Below are 20532 nucleotides of genomic sequence, written 5' to 3' on the forward strand. Positions count from 1 at the left end.
GCAGAACATGCTTCGCGTTATTCTGCACTCTTGCAGCGCAACGCTAACCGTGTCCAGCTCCTGCTCATCTGCTTCTACGGCGGCGCGATCCTGAAGCCCTAGATCCGGATTGCATTAATAACCTGGAAGAACATGAACAGCATTAGCAAGCAAGAACACTTTCCTGTGAAGTAACCGGCATTGAATCCATCCTGCGCTTCGCTTACCTTGCCCATCTCCGGAGTTTGCTGCGACCTGCAAAGGTAAAGCAACAAGGACTGCATTAATAACAATTCTTACCTAGGCAAGCAGCAAGTCCTGGCAGCACCCTGCGCTTCTCTTACCATGCCCATCTCCGGGTTTCACCGCAACCTGCAAGAGAGTAGGAACAAGGTCAGCATTAACAAAGCACTTACCTGGGCAAGCAGTGCTTCGATCTCTCATCACTCCAGAACGTCACCGCAACCTGTACAAAGAAGAGAAGAGAACACAGGTTAGCAATTAACACCAATAAACAGCGCAGCGCTCCACGCATCAATAACTCACCGTGTTCTTCGCCATCGGCGCAGCAACTCCGAGATCGCAACCATCCCTCTGAAAACAAAAAGACATTTTTAGGGAACAACATAGTGAAGCAAGATGCCGAGAAGACAGAGAAAACAGAGGGAAAGAAAGAGACAGAATGAAGACGGAAAAGACATTATAGCTCACCTGCAAGACAGCAAGCAGAGTCGGAGTCACAGCCCATTTGGACCCGACATAAGGGCACACGGACCAGTGAAGCAACTAGGTATCTCACGGAACGCCCGCACCAACCACGCGCCCCTGCACAGAGACGCAGGACGGAGAGCTCAACACACAAAAACCTAAGGTGTTACCCAACGTCTGGCACATAACCAAGCAGAGAGGGGTCTGGGATAGCACTTAGACCTCCATCCAGTATCGTGTGGCGCCCCCGTGGATACTAGGTGAGCGTAACACAGACAGAGGGGAAGTGGAGCAAAGAAGAGCTTTTCCTTCACATCAACTGCCTGGAGCTGTTAGCAGGGTCCTTCGCAATCAAGGCCTTCACGGAGGGGAAGATGAAATCATGCGTGTTGTTGAAGATGGACAACATCTCAGCTGTCCGCTACATAAACCATCTAGGTAGCATGAAGTCCAGGATGCTAGCCGAACTAGCAAAGGATTTTTGGCATTTTTCCCTCCAGTCAGAGACGTCAGTGACGGCGGAGTATCTGTCTGGAGCGCTGAACGTAGTAGCGGACTGGAATTCACAGTACCTCACAGGCTCCAGCGATTGGAGGCTGGATCCGACAGTGTCCAGACACTGGATTGCAAGAGCGGTCCATTACACATAGACCTCTTTGCATCTCGGCTCAACGCACAGACAATGCACAGACAACCCATTACTTCTGTTGGGAGGCTAGATCCGGGTACACGAGGTACGGACGCCTTCCTTCAGAAATGGACAGGCGGGCCAAACTACGCGTTTCCCCCCTTCATGATGCTGAGCAGAGTTCTAGCGAAGTGTCAGAGGGAGAGAGCAGAACTACTGTTGGTGGCACCACTGTGGAAGTCACAAGTATGGTTCCCGACGCTAATGAAGCTTTCGGTGGACCTGCCGAGAGTGCTGCCGGACGGAGACCAACTGCTCATGGACCCAGTTGGGTCGTATCATCCTCTGAGAGTGAGAGGGACACTCCCACTCCGAGTGCAGGATATCAGGAGACGCTGGGCACTGCCAAGCATTTCGATACAAGCTACAGAGCTTATCGCAGAATCCTGGGCTCCTGTTACGCTCACCTGGTATCCACGGGGACGCCACCCAGCCAGCTGGTTGCTGATGCCCTTCCTGATGGTTCCCCTGTGGTCTCGGTGTTAAGGGAATTCTGCCTGGAAAATGAAGACTATGTCAGGACTGGGCGACCAAGGTAAGCAGTTTAATTCCCCCACCTCCTTATGTTTCCAGCCCCTTCAGGTTCTCTTCTCACCTGGTTACCAGAATTGGTGGGCTCTCCATCCTGCTCTCTGGGCAGGGGCGCGTTGGCTTTTGTGGGCGCTGGCGGTCCAGTTACTTCACTGACTGCGGCCCTTGTAGTGTCTTTCAGGTAGGTCCTATTGCAATTAATGGCATCATAATTCTTGCATGCCTTTTGTCTGTTCTAATGTCTCTTTATCTCCTCTAGGAGCGTGGAGTGTCCACTTGGAGAACGGGATGTGCTGGTTTTGCACCGGGAGTTGATACTGCACTATAGCGCAATGATGCAGTGAGCGGGTGCTTTGCGTAGCGCAGCGATGCCTTGTCCTCACTGACCTGTGTTTTTCCCTTTTTCATAGGTCGCGGAGAGTACCCAGGGCTGATAGGGTTTCCCGAGCAGTGCCGGTCGAGAAGTAACCAGCCAGGTAAGTCTTTAAGCGCTTTTATGGTTGTAATGTCTCTAGTACCTCCGTTAATAATGTCTTTCTCCTTTTCTCAGGTCCCTCGATCCGGGTGGCGAACTCCTCCAACAGAGATGCCCAGGAGCTGTGAGCAGAGATGGATGAAGATTGCAGGTAAGATTCTGCTGCTAACGATGTTTCTTGTTTTTCTGCAGGTCGGAATTCGTCAGGTCGCGAGAAAGCTGGACACGGTGAGCGTCACGTTGCTACAAGCAAAGTAACGCGAAGCGTGTGGTCTTGTTCGGGTGTGGTTTAAATAGCCACTGTAAAGTAGTCCAGGTAAAGTAGTCCATAGGCCACCACACCCAAAAAACTATACCGCATAGCTTGGTTCTAGGAACCCAGCTATGTGGATGCCTCCATGTTGGCTGAAAGCCCAAATAAAGTAGTCCCTTAAGCAGATGCCTCTCTCAACTGATGAGCCTGGCGCCAAAGGCACCAGGACTGGCCCCAAGAGGATTGAAAAGTGGATGTCTGGTCTTATTGAAGATCCGAGCCCTGATTCCACCTGGCCTGTGGGCTTGCCAGTGGGGATCATGGCTGAGGGTTGTGACAGCTCCCTCCACTAGAAGGAGCTACGACACGGCTTGGGCCAAGTGGACTAGCTAGTGCAAAGGGAGAGTTGTTCATCCCATATCAGCCCCTGTAGTAGAGATCCTGAACTTTCTAGCGCAATTGTTACAAGACGGAAGAGCGTTCCGCACAATAGGATTGTACAGATCAGCAATCTCAGTGGGGTATTTGCTGATCGAAGGCGTGCCGGCTGGCGAACACCCAGAAGGGGTGAGGCTCATTCGAGGATCCAAGTTTAGGGTTCCCCCGGAGCCTCGTCATAATACTGTTTGGGACGTGATGGCAGTCCTTCAGCTTTTGGAAGGCTGGCCCTCTGACGATGTGTGTCCCTTAAGCAGCTGTCAAGCAAACTGGCAATGCTTTTATGCCTAGTATCTTTTAAGCGTGTGTCAGATGTCATGGCGCTAGAAATAAATAGGAGATCCTTTGGTCCGGAAGGAGTCACTTTCTCGACTGTCAGGAGAACTAAGACTGGGACCACCTCAGACCACTATCCATATTTTCCAAACAGAACCAAGTGTTGTGTAGCGAGCTGCATGAAAGAGTACGAGTGCAGGACAGCAGAGTGTAGAGCGGCCGGCACCACACAATTGCTCATAGCGCGTAGGAGGCCTTTGAGAGCGTTTCTACAGCCACCATTGCTGGATAGGTTAAAGAAATTATGCAAGCAGCGAATATTGATCTGGGCCGGTACAGAGCGCATTCAGTGCGTGGAGAAATGGCTTCTAAAGCCTTCATGTCAGGGGTCTCCTTAAGAGAGATTATGCTAGCAGCAGATTGGGCTAGTGGTCGTACCTTTAAGGAATTTTACTTTAAGCCAACCGAGAGTCTACAGGTTACTGTGTTGGGAAGCTTTGAACAAGCATAATGCTCAAATCCGGTCTTGTCATAAAATGAAGATTACCCCTGCTAACTGCGCAGGGAGTATTAATTCTATTAAAGATTAGGAGGCAAGCATTAATGTCCCACCCATTCATGTATTGTTGATGATAATGTCTTGTATGATAGTTGCAATACATGGACACCACCCTGATTCGCCTGCTTTGTATCATCCCTAGGGGAGGAGCAGAAAACCAATTCAGGAGAGAGACTAGCAGCAGTAGTCATTGGAAGTCAAGGAGGATCGAGGTCTCAGTTCAGTGTGGTTTAAGTGTTCGCTCTGTTGGCGGGACATTGTGTGGATTTTGCAAGTGACAGTTCATAGCATGTAAAAGAGGAGGAGCTCAGGGACAGGACGTGGTCATAGCTGAGCATGGATGGAGATGGACTACAGAGATTATGGGGATTGTAGTTAAAGTCACTTTGGACATTTTTACAGTGTTTTTGTTATTGGTTTGTTGAAACTGCTGAGGAGTAGTAATAAAAGAAGTTGAAGCATAATGCTCGCCTGCTAGTCTTTAACAGAATAAATACTCTCTGTGCAGTTAGCAGGGGTAATCTTCATTAGCACCGACAAAGCTACCTGCAAAAAGCTGCCGAAAATGGACAGTAATTACACCAAAATCAATGTGCAGTTATCGGGAGAAGACAAAAGGTGGAGTTAAATACTACAGGTGATAAAGATCAAGTGTCAGCTGCACCCAATCCTACTCTCCCGGATCCAAAACAACATCCACAGCATGATCAACACCAGACCTGCCTTCCCCCTGCTGCTGAAGCTGGTGTGGGCACTTCATGTTCATGCAACTGGCGCCTATCAGCACACTGTGGGACATGCTGAACAGCATGTTGCAGCCCACATTTTCAGTTGTGCTTGGCCAGGTGCTTGAAGCAATCCTGTGCCATGCATCACGCCACATCTCTCTGCCCACCAACCATGGCACAGATTAATGCCCGCTCACAACAAAGGATGTACACTAGACTTTCTGGCTGACACGAATTATAGCATCATTTATTTATTTATTATTTATCTTTTTCTCCGCACTTTCCACTTCTCCCCTCCTTCCATGCACTTTTCCCCTCCCCCTCTCCGATGCACTTTCACATTCTTAATGTCACTGGGCCTAGTAAGATCGTTGTTTTGTTCTCCCCTTTTTCCCCTCCCTTGCTTGTCCTGCACTGAAACACTTGTGTATGAGCGCGATAGAAATTAAATATCAGTATCAATATCACAGTCAAAACAAACTCACCATGCCCATGGTCCGACCATCACTTCATCACCTTCTCACTCCCAGCAGGACCAACCGCCACAACCCCCACCAGCCCCCCCCGTCCACCTTCGCCTGCAGCTCACAAAAACCTACCAAGGAATACTTCACCCCTTACCTCAACGCCCTAAATCCTGACTGCCTGAAGATCACCGACCCAGTGTCCGTAGCACAACATTACTCCACCACCATCACCAACGCCATCAACACCATTTCACCCCTTGCTGCCGAAAAAGCGAAACCAACTACAACATTAAAGCCTGGTACACCTGAGAGCTTTCCTCCCTCAGAGTAACTGGGAAAACGTCTCTCTCTGAACTTTAAAAAAAATGCTTTCACCATCATCGCTAATAAATTTAAAAAAGCCACCATACTTGCCAAAGCCTCTTCACACAACACAACGATCACCAACGCCAGCTCAGACTCAAAGGAGTTATTCTCCATCCTTAAAGAAATGGAAACTCCAGCCCCTCCAGGCCCCTCCGATTCCCAAGGACTCTATCTGGTGTAACACCATACAGATGAAAAGTGTGATGTTAAAAAAAAATAATACATGCAAAAAAAAATGCATCACGCAACAATCCCTATCCAAGCCTACAGTCCACTTGCCTGATACCCCACTGCTCAACTTCAATAAAGTCACTACCCAGCAAACTCTCAGAATCCTACCAAGTCTAAAGCCCTCTAGATGCAAAGGGGACATTTGCCCAGCGCCATCAATCAAAGACTGTGCCCTTGAACTAGCCCAGCCTTTATCAACACCTATGTTAACACAGGTATAGTACCCACGTGCCTCAAAGAAGCTTGTGTCCTTCCTTTACTAAAGACACCTACGCTTGATCACACCACTGCCAACTATTATCGGCCTATTACCAGAGACCCCTTCCTACTTAAAATCCTCAACAGAGCTGCCCACCAGCACATTCAATCTCACCTAGAATCTAACCAAATTCTAGGCACCCAACAATCGTGTCTCCGCTCGGTGAAAACTCTAAGAGTCCACCTCAATGCTACACTCTCCCTAACTCGTCAAGTAAATGCCATCTCCTCCCCAGCAGCCTACTCAACAAAACTGCTTAATGCCACCAGGCCCTTCCTATCCAGTGATAACTGTCTAACAATCGCCCGGGCAGTGGTCGTAGACAGGCTAGACTATTGCAACATGCTGTTCGCTGGCACATCCACACTTAACATTAAAAAAGTCAAACTGTCCATAACAATACCCTATGTGCTGCCATCAATATCCCTGGATCCGAACACATCTCAGCCGCCCGCAGAGCTGCTCATTGGCTACCGATCAAATGAAAGAATCATATCCAAGATACTGTCCATCACCCACAAGTGTATCCCCACCTAGTTCAGAACATTGCCAAAGTCCAATCCAGTAAGGTCATTAGAATCAACTACTCCCACAGGTTGGTCCAACCTAAGTTCAAACGTACTAGAGCTGGAGGATCCAGCTTCCCAATCCTTGCTGCCAATTACTGGAACTCCCGACCACCCGCCTTGAGAGCGGAAGAATCCTACTGGATCTTCCTCAAGGCACTGCAAACCTGGCTATCCGAATAGCACAAATTCTTCCCACTCCTATTGACCACCAATGCTGTACACCTGTAACCGCACCTGAATATGTATTGTCATGAAACAATGTATCTGTAGCTTTGTCTTCGACCTTTATGGGCCACATGTAACTGGTAAAAGCGCCCTGATGCCTACAGCTTTGCACACGCTTTACAAATGAAAACTAAATAAATAAATAACCTATTTGGGTTTTTGTGTGGAAAGGAATTGGGGCCAGAAGAAAGGGCAAAGTTCATGGTTTGTTGTTTTTTATCATTGGGAAGAAAACACTGAACTTACACTAAATGGACAAAGAAGAAAAGAAACATGGCACCCAAAGCTCTCCAAATCACACCAAACTGTGCAATATGCAAACTTTACAAGAAACAAACCCCACAGTTGTCCACATTTCTTAAACTGATATTAGCATCTTCCACTTGTGTCCCTACCTGATGTCCTCCTCTCATAGCTTAACAAACCCACAAAGGACCAGGAAATGGCTGGGCCTTTCATAGTGCATCAAGCCTTCTTCAGCAGATTTGAGGAATTAGAATGGCTGAACAGACTTGACAAATCATCCTGGGACTCAAACTGACATTCAACCTCATCACTAAACCTGCAGTACATTTGCCAGTTAAGTCAAGCACCCCAATAAATATTTCGAGGGTCCTGCAAGTCCTCTTTCAGGAAGTTGGTCCAGGGCTACCCGCAGGGGGAAATAATAAGGCTTTGGCCAAGCCCGTCACTTCTAGGCTGACTCAAATAAAGCACATCTACACATTATTTACAAATATTGCTAATCAATGAAAATGCCTATACTGGCAATGGCAGACTCAAGCTCAAAGTGCTTTAACAGCCGAGACCCTCATGTGGCTGATGATACTCCCTTCACCATAATTAACACTGACGTTGAAAGCATAAATCATTCATATTCAGCAAAGTGGATTTTACAGGCAAAGCAAATGTGGAGCAAATTATGTGACAATGTGCCTGATCTTGGTTTCGGACTCTGAATGTGAACATTTGATAGACACTGATACACTCTGTTTGCTCCAATAGAGTTACACTTTTGTTAACACTGGCACAAGAAGGGGTGGCGAGCAGCTGTGCAGGATTGCCATCTGACACAGGTGCAGAATCCCTGGCTGTTTGATTTTCATTAAATATATAATGATGCAGGTAATTCACTCTTACATGGGGTGGTCTGGTGACTAAACCTGCCATCCATCAACTCCATGCCAAAAACATAGTGTACATCTGCGCTCTGCTGCATCAGTATTCTGGTCTGCATCACCTGCTCCCTAGAGGCACAGGGTGCGCCTCTAGGGAGGGCACAGGTGCCCTCAGACAGCTGCAGTGAAAGTGACAGTCAAGTAATTTCAGACATGCACCCCTTTTACCAAAACCAGAGTTTAAGGTAAGGTAGCTAGTATCTCTGATACTTAAGAAAGCCAGATGAAACTGCTATCATATAGGCGTTAGCCAGGTGAGCTAAGCTTACGTGTACTCTGTTCACACAGTCTGGCCCTGCCAGCTTGCAGGGCAGGAAACTGAATAGCTGGGCCTCGCTTGTGAAACTTTGTGTGGTCTAGTAACGCCTCTCTTCAGCAGGACAGCCACCCAGAAGGCACTCACCTGGGAACAGGAATCAAATGGCTAACCCCCCCTCCCCAAATAAGGTTATAGCCTCACACCAGGGTGCTGCATACCAAAAGGGCATTTGATGCCATTGACAAGGCAGGGGGCAGAGTTAGCGTGGACAGAGGGAGATCAGCACAGGTGGGGGAAAATTCCACTATCATGTTTTCTCTCTACCTCTATCTCTTCTTCTCTGCTCCACTTCCTTTAGCACAAAGCACTATGGGTTTCATGTCAGAGGGCAAAAACCACTTGTCTCCAGAACAGGGATCAGAGCCTTTAAAGCAGACTTCCTTTAGTCCCATCACCAATGGACATTTGCTTTTAAAAGAAGGGGTCTCCCATTCCTTCTTCAATTCATTCTGAAACAAACACCGGAGGAAGAATTTATTGGATCTGTGTTGGGGGAGTTGACTTTCCAAAGTCCTCCACAAGTGAAGTGAAGACTGAATGCACATTGCAGAGGCAAGCTCTGTTCCCTACACATCCCCACGGTTGGGGATAACCTGCTGTTTGGAAAAATACTGGCATATCTGCCAGTCACACTGCTGCCCAGGACCGCATCCTTGTGAAGGACCCCTGAAAGTGTGCACAAGCCTTGCTTACATTGGGAGCCTAAGAACAAGGACTAGACCTATCCCTGAGAGAGACTCACAGCACCTGAGAGCCAAGACAGCCATTTGCCACAAAACATGCCTCATACAAAGCAAACACAAACCATTCAAATAAAACTCCAACACAACTCTCCACTAAAACACCACCTCATTTATCAAATCCCAAAGCACAATCCCAACTTCCACACCGACTGGACTGACTTTTAATAATTGTAATAATTAAATATGTAATAATTTGCATTTATATAGCGCTATAAACCCTCAGGCATCTGAGCGCTGCTTATTACATACGGTGTGTGGTGCTCATTTATCGACCGCGGGAGGATCAAAGGCTGAATTTGGCCCTGCCGGGATTCGAATCTGCGACGGCAGGCTCTGCACGAATGTTAAAGCGAGCGCTCTACACGCGGTGCTATCCGACCAGCTGACAATTGTTTACAATTAACAACCAGAGCTCCCCCTGCATCAATATCTACCTTGGCGGCTTTAACCATGCCTAAGCCCTGGTAGTGCCCATGCAGACAGCAACTCAAACTAAAGAGTATCCTCACTCTACTGCACTCCACTCCACTCACCCCCTATAAGCTCTCACAACTCATCACCAACACCTCCCACACAGCTGGCAACACCCTGGACCATTTGGTTCCAAGCAGAATTCACATCTCTGTGAAAAATAGAAACTGAGTGTCATGGTCAGACCACTTTGCTATCCCGTTCACACTCACTCTGCCGCATAAGATACCCCAAACGTCAACACTTCCCCCTCGTCCACAGGCCAGATAAACCAAACACATTACAAACACAGCATTAGCACCAATCATACCACCCCTATCCTTCACACACGCACATCCCTCCACTCTTCTCAACAATTACATCATCACACAAACACTCAACAGAATTGCCCACCTCATATCACAAAGAACCTGCAGCCACCACCATAGACCGTGATTCAACAGCTCTCCCTCTCTATTAAGCAGGAAGCCAAATGCCTAGAAAGAGCCTAGCAAAAAGAACCATGCCCCGCCACCAGAACACCACTCAAACTCTGCGGCAACAAATACAAAACAGCCATGCGTAATGCCAAAGCCACACGTTACCTCCATGAACGCCAATCTACCACCAATCATACACAGAAACTATTCAACATTGTCAAATCCCTCTCCAATTCACCTTCCACACCCCCATCCACTGCAGTATGCAACTCCCTCAGACTACTTCAACTGCAAAATATATATCAGGCAAGCCCTCCACTCTCAACTCCACACATATCAACACATGGGAACCCTTCCAGCCCGTCGACACAGACACCCTCATCACCCTTCGTGCCAAAACAAAATCTGCACACTTCCTAGATGATGAATGGCCATCTCCAGGCACATTCAACTGCATCACCACCCTTGCTCCCCACTGGCTCAACATCATCAACTCTCTCTCACATGGAACTTCCCTGTGGTCTAAAAACTGGACAAATCTCACCCCTCCTCAAAAAACCTTAACTCTACCCATGCTTCATGAAAACGAATGCCCTATTACTATCTGGCCATATTTCTCCAGAATCATGGGCCGCTTCGTCACTACCCAACTGCAACAACACTTTACCACAAACAACCTACTCAACCCCTTCCAATCTGGCTATCAACCTGGATACAGCACTAAGACCGCTAGACTTCACATCATTGATGACCTCCACAACATCACTAACAAAGGACTCTCAGCACTACTCGTACTACTCGACCTCTCTTCAGCCTTCGTCATCATCGACCATACGATTCAACTCAACATCCTATCCCCCTAGGATGGAATTCTCAGGAACAGTCCTCGACTGGTGCACTGCCTTCCTTAAAGGACACACTTTATCCCCATGCCCCCTTTGCGATCCGACCGTACACCGATCATGTACAGAGTCCACAAAGATTCCTCCCTGTCTCCACTCCTCTTTGACTTGTATGTTGAATTTCTTGGACAGACCCTTTCCACACACAAAATCCATGTCCACCAATATGCAGATGTCACAAAAATATACTTCCAAATCACATTCCTCTCACAACTTCACATCCTCTGAAGCTGTCTCTCCACCATCGCCACCTGCATGGCCGCCCACTTTCTGAAGCTCAACCCTTCCAAAACGGAACACTTCCTCATCTGCCCCCATGACACAAACCCAAACTCACCCCTTGGCTGAAACAACTTGCCACAGAGAACCCACACATGGCCCTCTCCACACCCGTTGAATCCCGTGGCTTCAACACTGACCCCCAGCTTTCCTTCACACACCACGTAGCTGCTGTCTCCACAATATGCAATCTACAACTCCTCCTCTTATGAAAGGTCAAACAGATTCTTCCTCCCAATGACTTCCCCACTGCAGTCCAAGCACTGGTTCACTCCAAGCTGGACTTGGGCAATGCTCTCCTCACTGGACTACCCAGCAGCACCTTTGCCCCCCTGTAAGCCATTCAAAATGCAGCAGCTAAACTCATCATCCACCTACCAAAGCATACATTCACATATCACCCCCCCCCCCCAGCCATCAACCAGCTCCACTGGCTCCCCATACCCCAAATAAATGCCTTCAAAGGACTCTCAAAACCATCAACCAAGCAAACTCCAGACAAGGAGTCAGCAGTTCCTGCGCATTTCATTAAAACTAATATACACAGACAAGCAAGCATTAGCCCACTGGTCACCCAAGGCATGGAACACCCTACCTGTCCACATTCACTCTGCACCCTCTATCACCACGTTCAGAAATAGCCTCACGATATTCCTGTTTCCCCACATATGCCCCTGCCCCTCCATCCTCCCTGCTATCACCTGTATATCCTAATCTTTCTGACCTACTCTGAAAACATTTTATAACATCTGTTTCACCGCCAAACTTTTTAACCTTTGAACCTTGTAAGAAGGTGCTCCGAGACCCTCTGGGTGGGGCCAAAACTGAAAACAAATTCTAATAAAATTAAATAAAATAGCCTTCCCTCTGCCCACTTTACCACAAAAGGCAAAAGGATGTGTGTCTCTTAACCGTGCCTATTTCATCTTTATGACTGGAATCTCTGTGTTTTGTAGAAGTGTGAAAGTTGAGTAGTCAGTTTTGCTGCTGCTCATCCTTATTCTCCTGTGGGGCAGAATTAACTTCATCACATCAGCACGAGAGTAAAGGAAACACTATTACTTGGAAAGGGTGATCTAATGGCTGGGCTTTGGACCATGAGGAGCAGGATCGGGAGGGTAGGCCAAATCCCGACCCGTTGTGGGAAGCCTGCCATGGTGTATGCCAGAGGCTGTCCCACTGCAGAGGCAGGGTGATGGTATTGGGGAGCCTCAGTCTCTGAGCCCACTGAGTGTGCATTTTATACGTCTGCTGGTAACGCTGCCCCTTCCACAGTGCCAATCAGCCTCGTTTCTGCCCAGAATTCTCTATTGTCGATTTCAGGACAGCAGCTCCCAGAAGGCATGTGCGTGCACTCCCGACACTAATGTATTAGAGAAGGCTGGACAGAGACTCTTTGCACTACTCTAGAGCCCTTCCTGAAATGTGCAGGTCACCTTTGATAGTAAGGTGACCGACGCATTTCTAAAAGCAGCGCAAATAAAAATGGGCGTTTTCTCTACGTGCCTCACATTTGCACTACTTGTTGACAATCTGCCCATATTTACCAGTTTACAAGCCTGCTCTTGGATCTGATAAATGGAACATGTGCTACCCACACCTGTTGCGTATCATCCTAGACAGATGTGGTGACACAATCACCTGAGGGACTGGCTGATAGAGATGACAGATTCACACCTGGATTGACATCCTCATAGACAGTACATTTCCACAGACAGCCTCACATGTGGAACCCAGTAAACATCACCTCCATACTGCATCTCAAAACACAGCTGCCTACCCTTCATACTAATACAACCATAATGCCCAGCATTCCAAACTCCCAAAAGCAAGTGATTACATGGCAGTCATCTTGAATCAGCAGCAGGCATATAAACTCTGCCCAATCCCTGCACACTGTGTTTCAACAGGTCTCTGAAGACGGACGGGCCTTTTATTTCATTTCAACCTGCAGGAAAGTCCCAGAGACTCACCTTGAATTGGCATTTTAAAACGTGAGGGTCTGTGGAAAGTGAATGCTTCTTTAGAATCATCTTCTTCGCTCTTCTTCAATCCGGGCGATCCTGCAGAAAAGAACGATAGGCCAAGTTGGGTAAATGCTTAAAACAACACAGCAGTCTTGATGCGTGCAATCCCAGACAGGTCACAAAGAGGCATGAGTAAAGGGTCCTGTCAAAAATGGATGATTTTAAGTTTTTAATGTAATCCTCACTTTTAGGTTTTGACCCCCAGTTTCATGACTTGGCAAACAAATATACAATATCTGTGAGGGCCTAGCAGATGTTTAAACCTCATAATGAGAACTCCAAAAGGTACTGACAGAGCACATTTTATGAATCTGAAATGGTCACTAGTAGTAAACTAAAGCTTCACATGAGAGGACTGCAAACAAACAAGAAATTCGGAGATAATAGTGAGAATGACTGTAAAGCACAAATAGGTTCAAGCTTTACTTGATTGCCTAGGCTAAGTCACACAGACAAGGTACTGTATGAGAATTGCAGATGCAGTCACTGTTTCTGAATTTTGACTTGAATCTTCAGTATTCATAAGACGTATTCTCGGTTTTCTGTGCCTCACAATGTAAGGTCTTTCAATCCATCATTTGTATTTCTTTGTCTCATTCGCTTCCCCGGAATTCCAGTCCTTCTCACTGTCTATCGAAGATGCTGAGAGTTTGTTGGTCCACATAGGATTGTGTCTTATCACTACTTCTGAAATCGGACATGGCAGGGCAACAGCGATCATGCCCACACCTGATCTTCTAAAGTTCGGCCCAAATGGTGAAATTAGAAGCCATATCACCCCCACTCTATGCATGCCATGCAGTGTGCCCAAATGCTCCGCCCTGACTCTGATTTTGTGCAACATCCACCTTTAACAGTCATAGGGCCTGATTACGAGTTGGGCTGTATGCAATAAAAGTGTTGGTAACAGAATTACTGCCACTTTGACCACGCCGCTGAATTAGGGGTGGGCGCTAATTGCACCGGTGGAATTAGCACCGGCGTAATTCTATGACAAGACTGGAGGCGAGCATTATGCTTCAACTTCTTTTATTACTACTCCTCAGCAGTTTCAACAAACCAATAACAAAAACACTGTATAAATATCCAAAGTGACTTTTCTTCCTTAAAACTACAATCCCCATAGTCTCTGTAGTCCATCTCCATCCATGCTCAGCTATGACCACTTCCTGTCCCTGAGCTCCCCGTCTTCTTTTACTGCTCTTCAAGCAGATAAGTACCAACATTTTCATCTCCCTGTAAATGCTTTGTATAAGATAGTTTAGCATATTTAAGAGCTATAGGTCACTATAGTTACATTGAGAGCGTACAGCAGTCCAGGACTGAATGGTATTTGCGGGTAGGACCATAGATAAGGAGCGCCACAGCTAACGCTGGGATCGAAATATGCGTGAGAATTAATTTTACAGGCTATGCACGCGTAATCATTTTATTTTGACTTGATTCGCCTCAATGTTCAGTTTGTTGGCAGCCCCCGCGGCGCACTCGCCCCGTGCCGCATGACCGGCACTCCAGGGGTGGTCAGGCGCCCGAGGGGCTTACAGTGCCCTCAGATGAGGGAGAAGGAATGCTGGAGCTCTCCGGCCCCCACCTTTGTGTTGGCAGAGCCGAGGCACCAAGCACTGGATCCGTGTCGCATTCACACTGCGACGCGAAGAGACAAAGGTGCCCGGCCGGTGGTGAATGCTCTCACGCAGAGATTAAAGCATTGAGGTGCTAAATAAGCATAAAAGGACTTAATTGACAGACGAATCAGCCTTTTTCTGCATCACTGCTTGCCGCACAAGAGTCACTGCTCACACGGAGCAGCTGGCAGGCGGAGTGTACACACTTGAGCATAGAAGCTTGTGTGGTGACCACGACCCGAGGCACTTTGCCCCCCAGATGACACAGAGCCCCAAATTAGGGCAATTTGAATATTATAGCCTAACACAGGCTTAAGCGACATACTAAATAATAAACAATAATATTGAGAATAAAGAAGGATATAAAGACAGTGAGATCCTCACTAAGACATTAATTCAGAACATCTGCCTAGTGAAGTGGGCGTGCACAGACACCTGCATCAGGTATTCAGGCACACAGCAACCTTCCAAAAATATGTTGGAATATGAATGGAGTGAAGAGGAGCAGTCGTTAGATTTGGCTGCCAGCTTCAAGTAGGTGCTGGGTAATTCACTAGTGGATGCTGTGGCTCAAGGGGTTAAACCCCTACAAGAAAGGCTGGAGACCCTGAAAGCAATCCTACACCAGCCCAAAGATAGCACCTTAAGGACAGAGCGCACGCCCAGTGAACCCTCTGAATCAGGGTCTAAGGGGAGTACCAAAGCACGAAAGAGGAAAGCCTCTTGTGACCCCCAGGGCCCTTCAGATGGGGCAAAAGAAAAGGCCCCAGAGGTTGTCGACGCTTTTGCAAAGTTCAGGAAAGAATACTTGCAGCGTCAGGCATTGCCGAGCCTCACGACCCCCACTCCAGGGGAAGACATTGGTGGAGAAGATGACCCAGGCTCGGAAGAAGAGCCAGTGGAAGGTGACCTGTCCTCCCACGACGGGGAAGAGACAGTGGAAGAGGATTGGGCCAAGCCCAGTGGGGGAAAGAGAACCTGCAAAGAGAAGCACCTCGAGGAGGACCAAGATGACATGTTTGATCCAGACAGCATCCGGAACCTGAGGTCTTCGGACTGGCAACCGTCCCCCAGAGTCGCACATTACATGACCATAAGATTAAGAAAAGCCCTCGACAAGGAGGTGAGACAGCGTCTTTGCGCAGAGGGCCCAAGACTAGATCTTCTGGGTAAGGTGGCCGAGGCCCCCGAGTTGGACCCCAAAATGCTTACCTTGGAGTCCAAGACCAGTAAGGACTCCCGGAAGGGTATCGACAGGTTATGGAAGAGCAGCCAGGAAAAAGTACTGGACTTAGCTGGGCCGCTAGCGCAGATCATGGACCTAGCTGAAAGAGCTAAAGATAAAGGGGAAGAAGTAGACCCCGACTCCCTAGCAGGCTGGGCACAGAGAGCAGTATGTTTGCCTCATAGAGGAGGAGAGGCTTGCTGCTGAAAATAGACCCCAAGCTCATCGACCTCGCTTCGTATGAGGCAGGAGAAGAAGCAAGTTCTCCTATTCGGCGAGACCTTTGGGAAAGAAATGGGCCATTTTGTCGGTACCTATACTTCACTGGAGAAAGCTCAAGCTTCGATCCATATAATTTTCCCTAACAGTTTTTGCCGGGACCGGTCGCCACAGGGTTCGTGCGGCTGGTCGAAATCAAGGAGGAAGACGACCCCATAATCCCAGGACACAATACTGGAAGAACAGGCAGCAGGAATCCTTCTTCCCGACCAGGGGTCGTTTCCCTAAAGGGCACAGAGAAAGAGGAACTGGCCGAGGACAAGGATTCGCACAAGGTGAGAATGGTCCTTTACCCTCCGGAAGGGGGGAGGACTGGTATGTTTTGGGAAAACTGGCGCACGCTTTCCAGCAATGCTTGGATATTACAAACCGTGAAGTGTCTGCAGCTAGAATTTATAGAGCTGCCCGTACAAATGTGCACGCCACATCAGCAGCACCTAGCACGCTCAGAGCAGAGCTGTTTAGACCACGAGCTGTCACAGCTCGCCCAAAAGAACACCATAGAGAGATGCCCGTGGACTCCCAGTTTCGTGAGCAACATGTTTCTAGTGCACAGAAAAGAGAAGGTCCGACCATTAATAAACCTGAAAGAACTAAACGGCTGGGTAGTCTACCGCCATTTCAAGATGGAAGGCATACACCAGCTCCGAGACTCCCTCAGGGAAGGAGACTGGCTGACGAGACTAGACCTGAAGGATGCTTTCCTGACGGTCCCAGTATTAGACGAGTACAGGAGATTCCTTCTTTTCATTGGAAAGAGCAGTATTGGCAATTCAAGACGATGCCCTTCGGTCTTGCATCAGCTCCCTGGGCTTTTACCAAGCTGATGAAACCAGTTGCAGCGGCGATCAGAGAGAAAGGCATAAGGCTGATATTATACCTGGAAGACCGAGATACGCTGGTTTAGCAGACAAATTGGGTGCAGGATCTGCTCGAGTCTCTGGGGTTTCTGGTGAATGTGGAGAAGTCGGACACCACTCCAGCACAGAGACTAGACTTCCTGGGATTTATCCTAGACACCAGGAAAGCCACGCTAGAGCTCCCAGCACAGAAGATACGAGACATCAAAAGAGAATTCAGAGGATGTCTGCAGAAGCAGGTGGTTTCTCTCAGGGCACTAGCAAGGATAGAGGGGCTGTTTACGCATCCATTCGAGCCATATTTCCAGGGCCTTTAAACTATCGTGCGCTGCAGAGACTGAAAATAAGAAACTTGCAGCAGGGCTTGAGATATCATCAATTAGTAGCTTTGAATCAAGAATCCATAACAGAACTGGAATGGTGGTTGAAGAATAAGGACGCCTGGAATGGTCAGGCCATTTTCGGAGATCGACCAGACCTGATGATAGAGTCAGACGCCAGTCGCCTGGGCTGGGGAGCTTGTTGCGGGCACCTGCAGACTGTCACGATCCATGCCCCTGACACCCTCAGGTATAACAGCCCACTGGCAGCAGTGGGGCTAAAGCCCTTCACAGCCCCAAAGGCCTTAAATCTCCACCAGAAACATACATGGAGTCAGTCCTGGCGCCTTTGGCACCAGGCTCATTAAGAGGAATAAAACAATACCAGTTTTGGACCTTAATCCAATATGGAGGCCTATTACACAGCTCAGTTCTTTAGAACCAAGCCATGCGGTCTAGTGTTTTGGGTGTGGCTGGGCCTGGGACTGCTTGGCCTGGAACTACTTTACCTGGGCTATTTAAACCACACACCCAAACTGCAGAACATGCTTCGTGTTATTCTGCACTCTTGCAGCGCAACGCTCACCGTGTCCAGCTCCTGCTCATCTGCTTCTACGGCTGCGCGAACCTGAAGCCCTAGATCCGGATTGCATTAGCAGCATTAGCGAGCAAGAACACTTTCCTGTGAAGTAACCGGCATTGAATCCATCCTGCGCTTCGCTTACCTCGCCCATCTCCGGAGTTTGCTGCTACCTGCAAAGGTAAAGCAACAAGGACTGCATTAATAACAATTCTTACCTGGGCAAGCAGCAAGTCCTGGCAGCACCCTGCGCTTCTCTTACCTTGCCCATCTCCGGGTTTCACCGCAACCTGCAAGGGAGAAGGAACAAGGGCAGCATTAACAAAGCACTTACCTGGGCAAGCAGCGCTTCGATCTCTCATCACTCCGGAACGTCACCGCAACATGTACAAAGAAGAGATGAGAACACAGGTTAGCAATTAACACCAATAAACAGCGCAGCGCTCCGCGCATCAAATACTCACCGTGGTCTTCGCCATCGGCGCGGCAACTCCGAGATCGCAACCATTCCTGTGAAAACAAAAAGACATTTTTAGGGAACAACGTAGTGGAGCAAGATGCCGAGAAGACAGAGAAAACAGAGGGAAAGAAAGAGACAGAATGAAGATGGAAAAGACATTATAGCTCACCTGCAAGACAGCAAGCAGAGTCGGAGTCACAGCCCGTCTGGACCCGACATAAGGGCACACGGACCAGTGAAGCAACTAGGTCCACGGAACGCCCGCACCAACCACGCGCCCCTGCACAGAGACACAGGACGGAGAGCTCAACACACAAAAACCTAAGGCTCTACCCAACGTCTGGCACATAACCAAGCAGAGAGGGGTCTGGGATAGCGCTTAGACCTCCATCCAGTATCGTGTGGCGCCCCCGTGGATACCAGGTGAGCGTAACACAGACAGAGGGGAAGTGGAGCAAAGAAGAGCTTTTCCTTCACATCAACTGCATGGAGCTGTTAGCAGGGTCCTTCGCAATCAAGGCCTTCATGAAGGGGAAGATGAAATCATGCGTGTTGTTGAAGATGGACAACATCTCAGCTGTCCGCTACATAAACCATCTAGGTAGCACGAAGTCCAGGATGCTATTCGAACTAGCAAAGGATTTTTGGCATTTTTCCCTCCAGTCAGAGACGTCAGTGACGGCGGAGTATCTGTCTGGAGCGCTGAACGTAGTGGCGGACTGGAATTCACAGTACCTCACAGGCTCCAGCGATTGGAGGCTGGATCCGACAGTGTCCAGACACTGGATTGCAAGAGGGGTCCATTACACATAGACCTCTTTGCATCTCGGCTCAACGCACAGACAATGCACAGTCAACCGATTAGTTCTGTTGGAGGCTAGATCCGGGTACACGAGGTACGAACGCCTTCCTTCAGAAATGGACAGGCGGGCCATGCTACGCGTTTCCCCCCTTCATGATGCTGAGCAGAGTTCTAGCGAAGTGTCAGAGGGAGAGAGCAGAACTACTGTTGGTGGCACCACTGTGGAAGTCACAAGTACGGTTCCCGACGCTAATGGAGCTTTCGGTGGACCTGCCGAGAGTGCTGCCGGAAGGAGACCAACTGCTCATGGACCCAGTTGGGTCGTATCATCCTCTGAGAGTGAGAGGGAAACTCCCACTCTGAGTGCAGGATATCAGGAGACCCTGGGCGCTGCCAAGCATTTCGATACAAGCTACAGAGCTTATCGCAAAATCCTGGGCTCCTGTTACACTCACCAGGTATCCACGGGGACGCCACCCAGCCAGCTGGTTGCTGATGCCCTTCCTGATGGTTCCCCTGTGGTCTCGGTGTTAAGGGAATTCTGCCTGGAAAATGAAGACTATGTCAGGACTGGGCGACCAAGGTAAGCAGTTTAATGCCCCCACCTTCTTATGTTTCCAGCCCCTTCAGGTTCTCTTCTCACCTGGTTGCCAGAATCGGTGGGCTTTCCATCCTGCTCTCTGGGCACGGGCGTGTTGGCTTTTGTGGGTGCTGGCGGTCCAGTTACTTCACTGACTGCGGCCCTTGTAGTGTCTTTCAGGTAGGTCTTATTGCAATTAATGGCATCATAATTCTTGCATGCCTTTTGTCTGTTCTAATGTCTCTTTATCTCCTCTAGGAGCGTGGAGTGTCCACTTGGAGAACGGGACGTGCTGGTTTTCACCGGGAGTTGATAATGCACTGTAGCGCTATGATGCGGTGAGGAGGTGCTTTGCATAGCGCAGCGATGCCTTGTCCTCACTGACCTGTGTTTTCCCTTTTCGTAGGTCGCGGAGAGTACCCAGCGCTGATGGGGTTTCCGGAGCAGTGCCGGTCGAGAAGTAACCAGCCAGGTAAGTCTTTAAGCGCTTTTATGGTTGTAATGTCTCTAGTACCTACGTTAATAATGTCTTTCTCCTTTTCTCAGGTCCCTCGATCCGGGTGGTGAACTCCTCCAACAGAGATGCCCAGGAGCTGTGAGCAGAGATGGATGAAGATTGCAGGTAAGATTCTACTGCTAACGATGTTTCTTTGTTTTTCTGCAGGTCGGAATTGGTCAGGTCGCGAGAAAGCTGGACACGGTGAGTGTCAC

General features: G+C 48.6%; 1 protein-coding gene across 2 annotated transcripts in view; it reads right to left on the bottom strand.

Moving 5' to 3' along the window:
- LOC138580115 (E3 ubiquitin-protein ligase TRIM39-like) overlaps positions 1-20532 on the bottom strand; it is a 581904-nt gene that overhangs the window by 292950 nt on the left and 268422 nt on the right. For both annotated transcript variants that reach the window (XM_069650391.1, XM_069650392.1), the window contains exon 7: positions 13037-13126. In XM_069650391.1, coding sequence (XP_069506492.1) covers positions 13037-13126 — 90 coding nt within the window. The remainder of the gene's footprint in view (positions 1-13036; positions 13127-20532) is intronic.

Source organism: Ambystoma mexicanum, chromosome 3p (genome assembly GCF_040938575.1).
Source record: "Ambystoma mexicanum isolate Mex_15411 chromosome 3p, UKY_AmexF1_1, whole genome shotgun sequence".
In the NCBI taxonomy this organism is placed as follows: Eukaryota; Metazoa; Chordata; class Amphibia; order Caudata; family Ambystomatidae; genus Ambystoma; species Ambystoma mexicanum.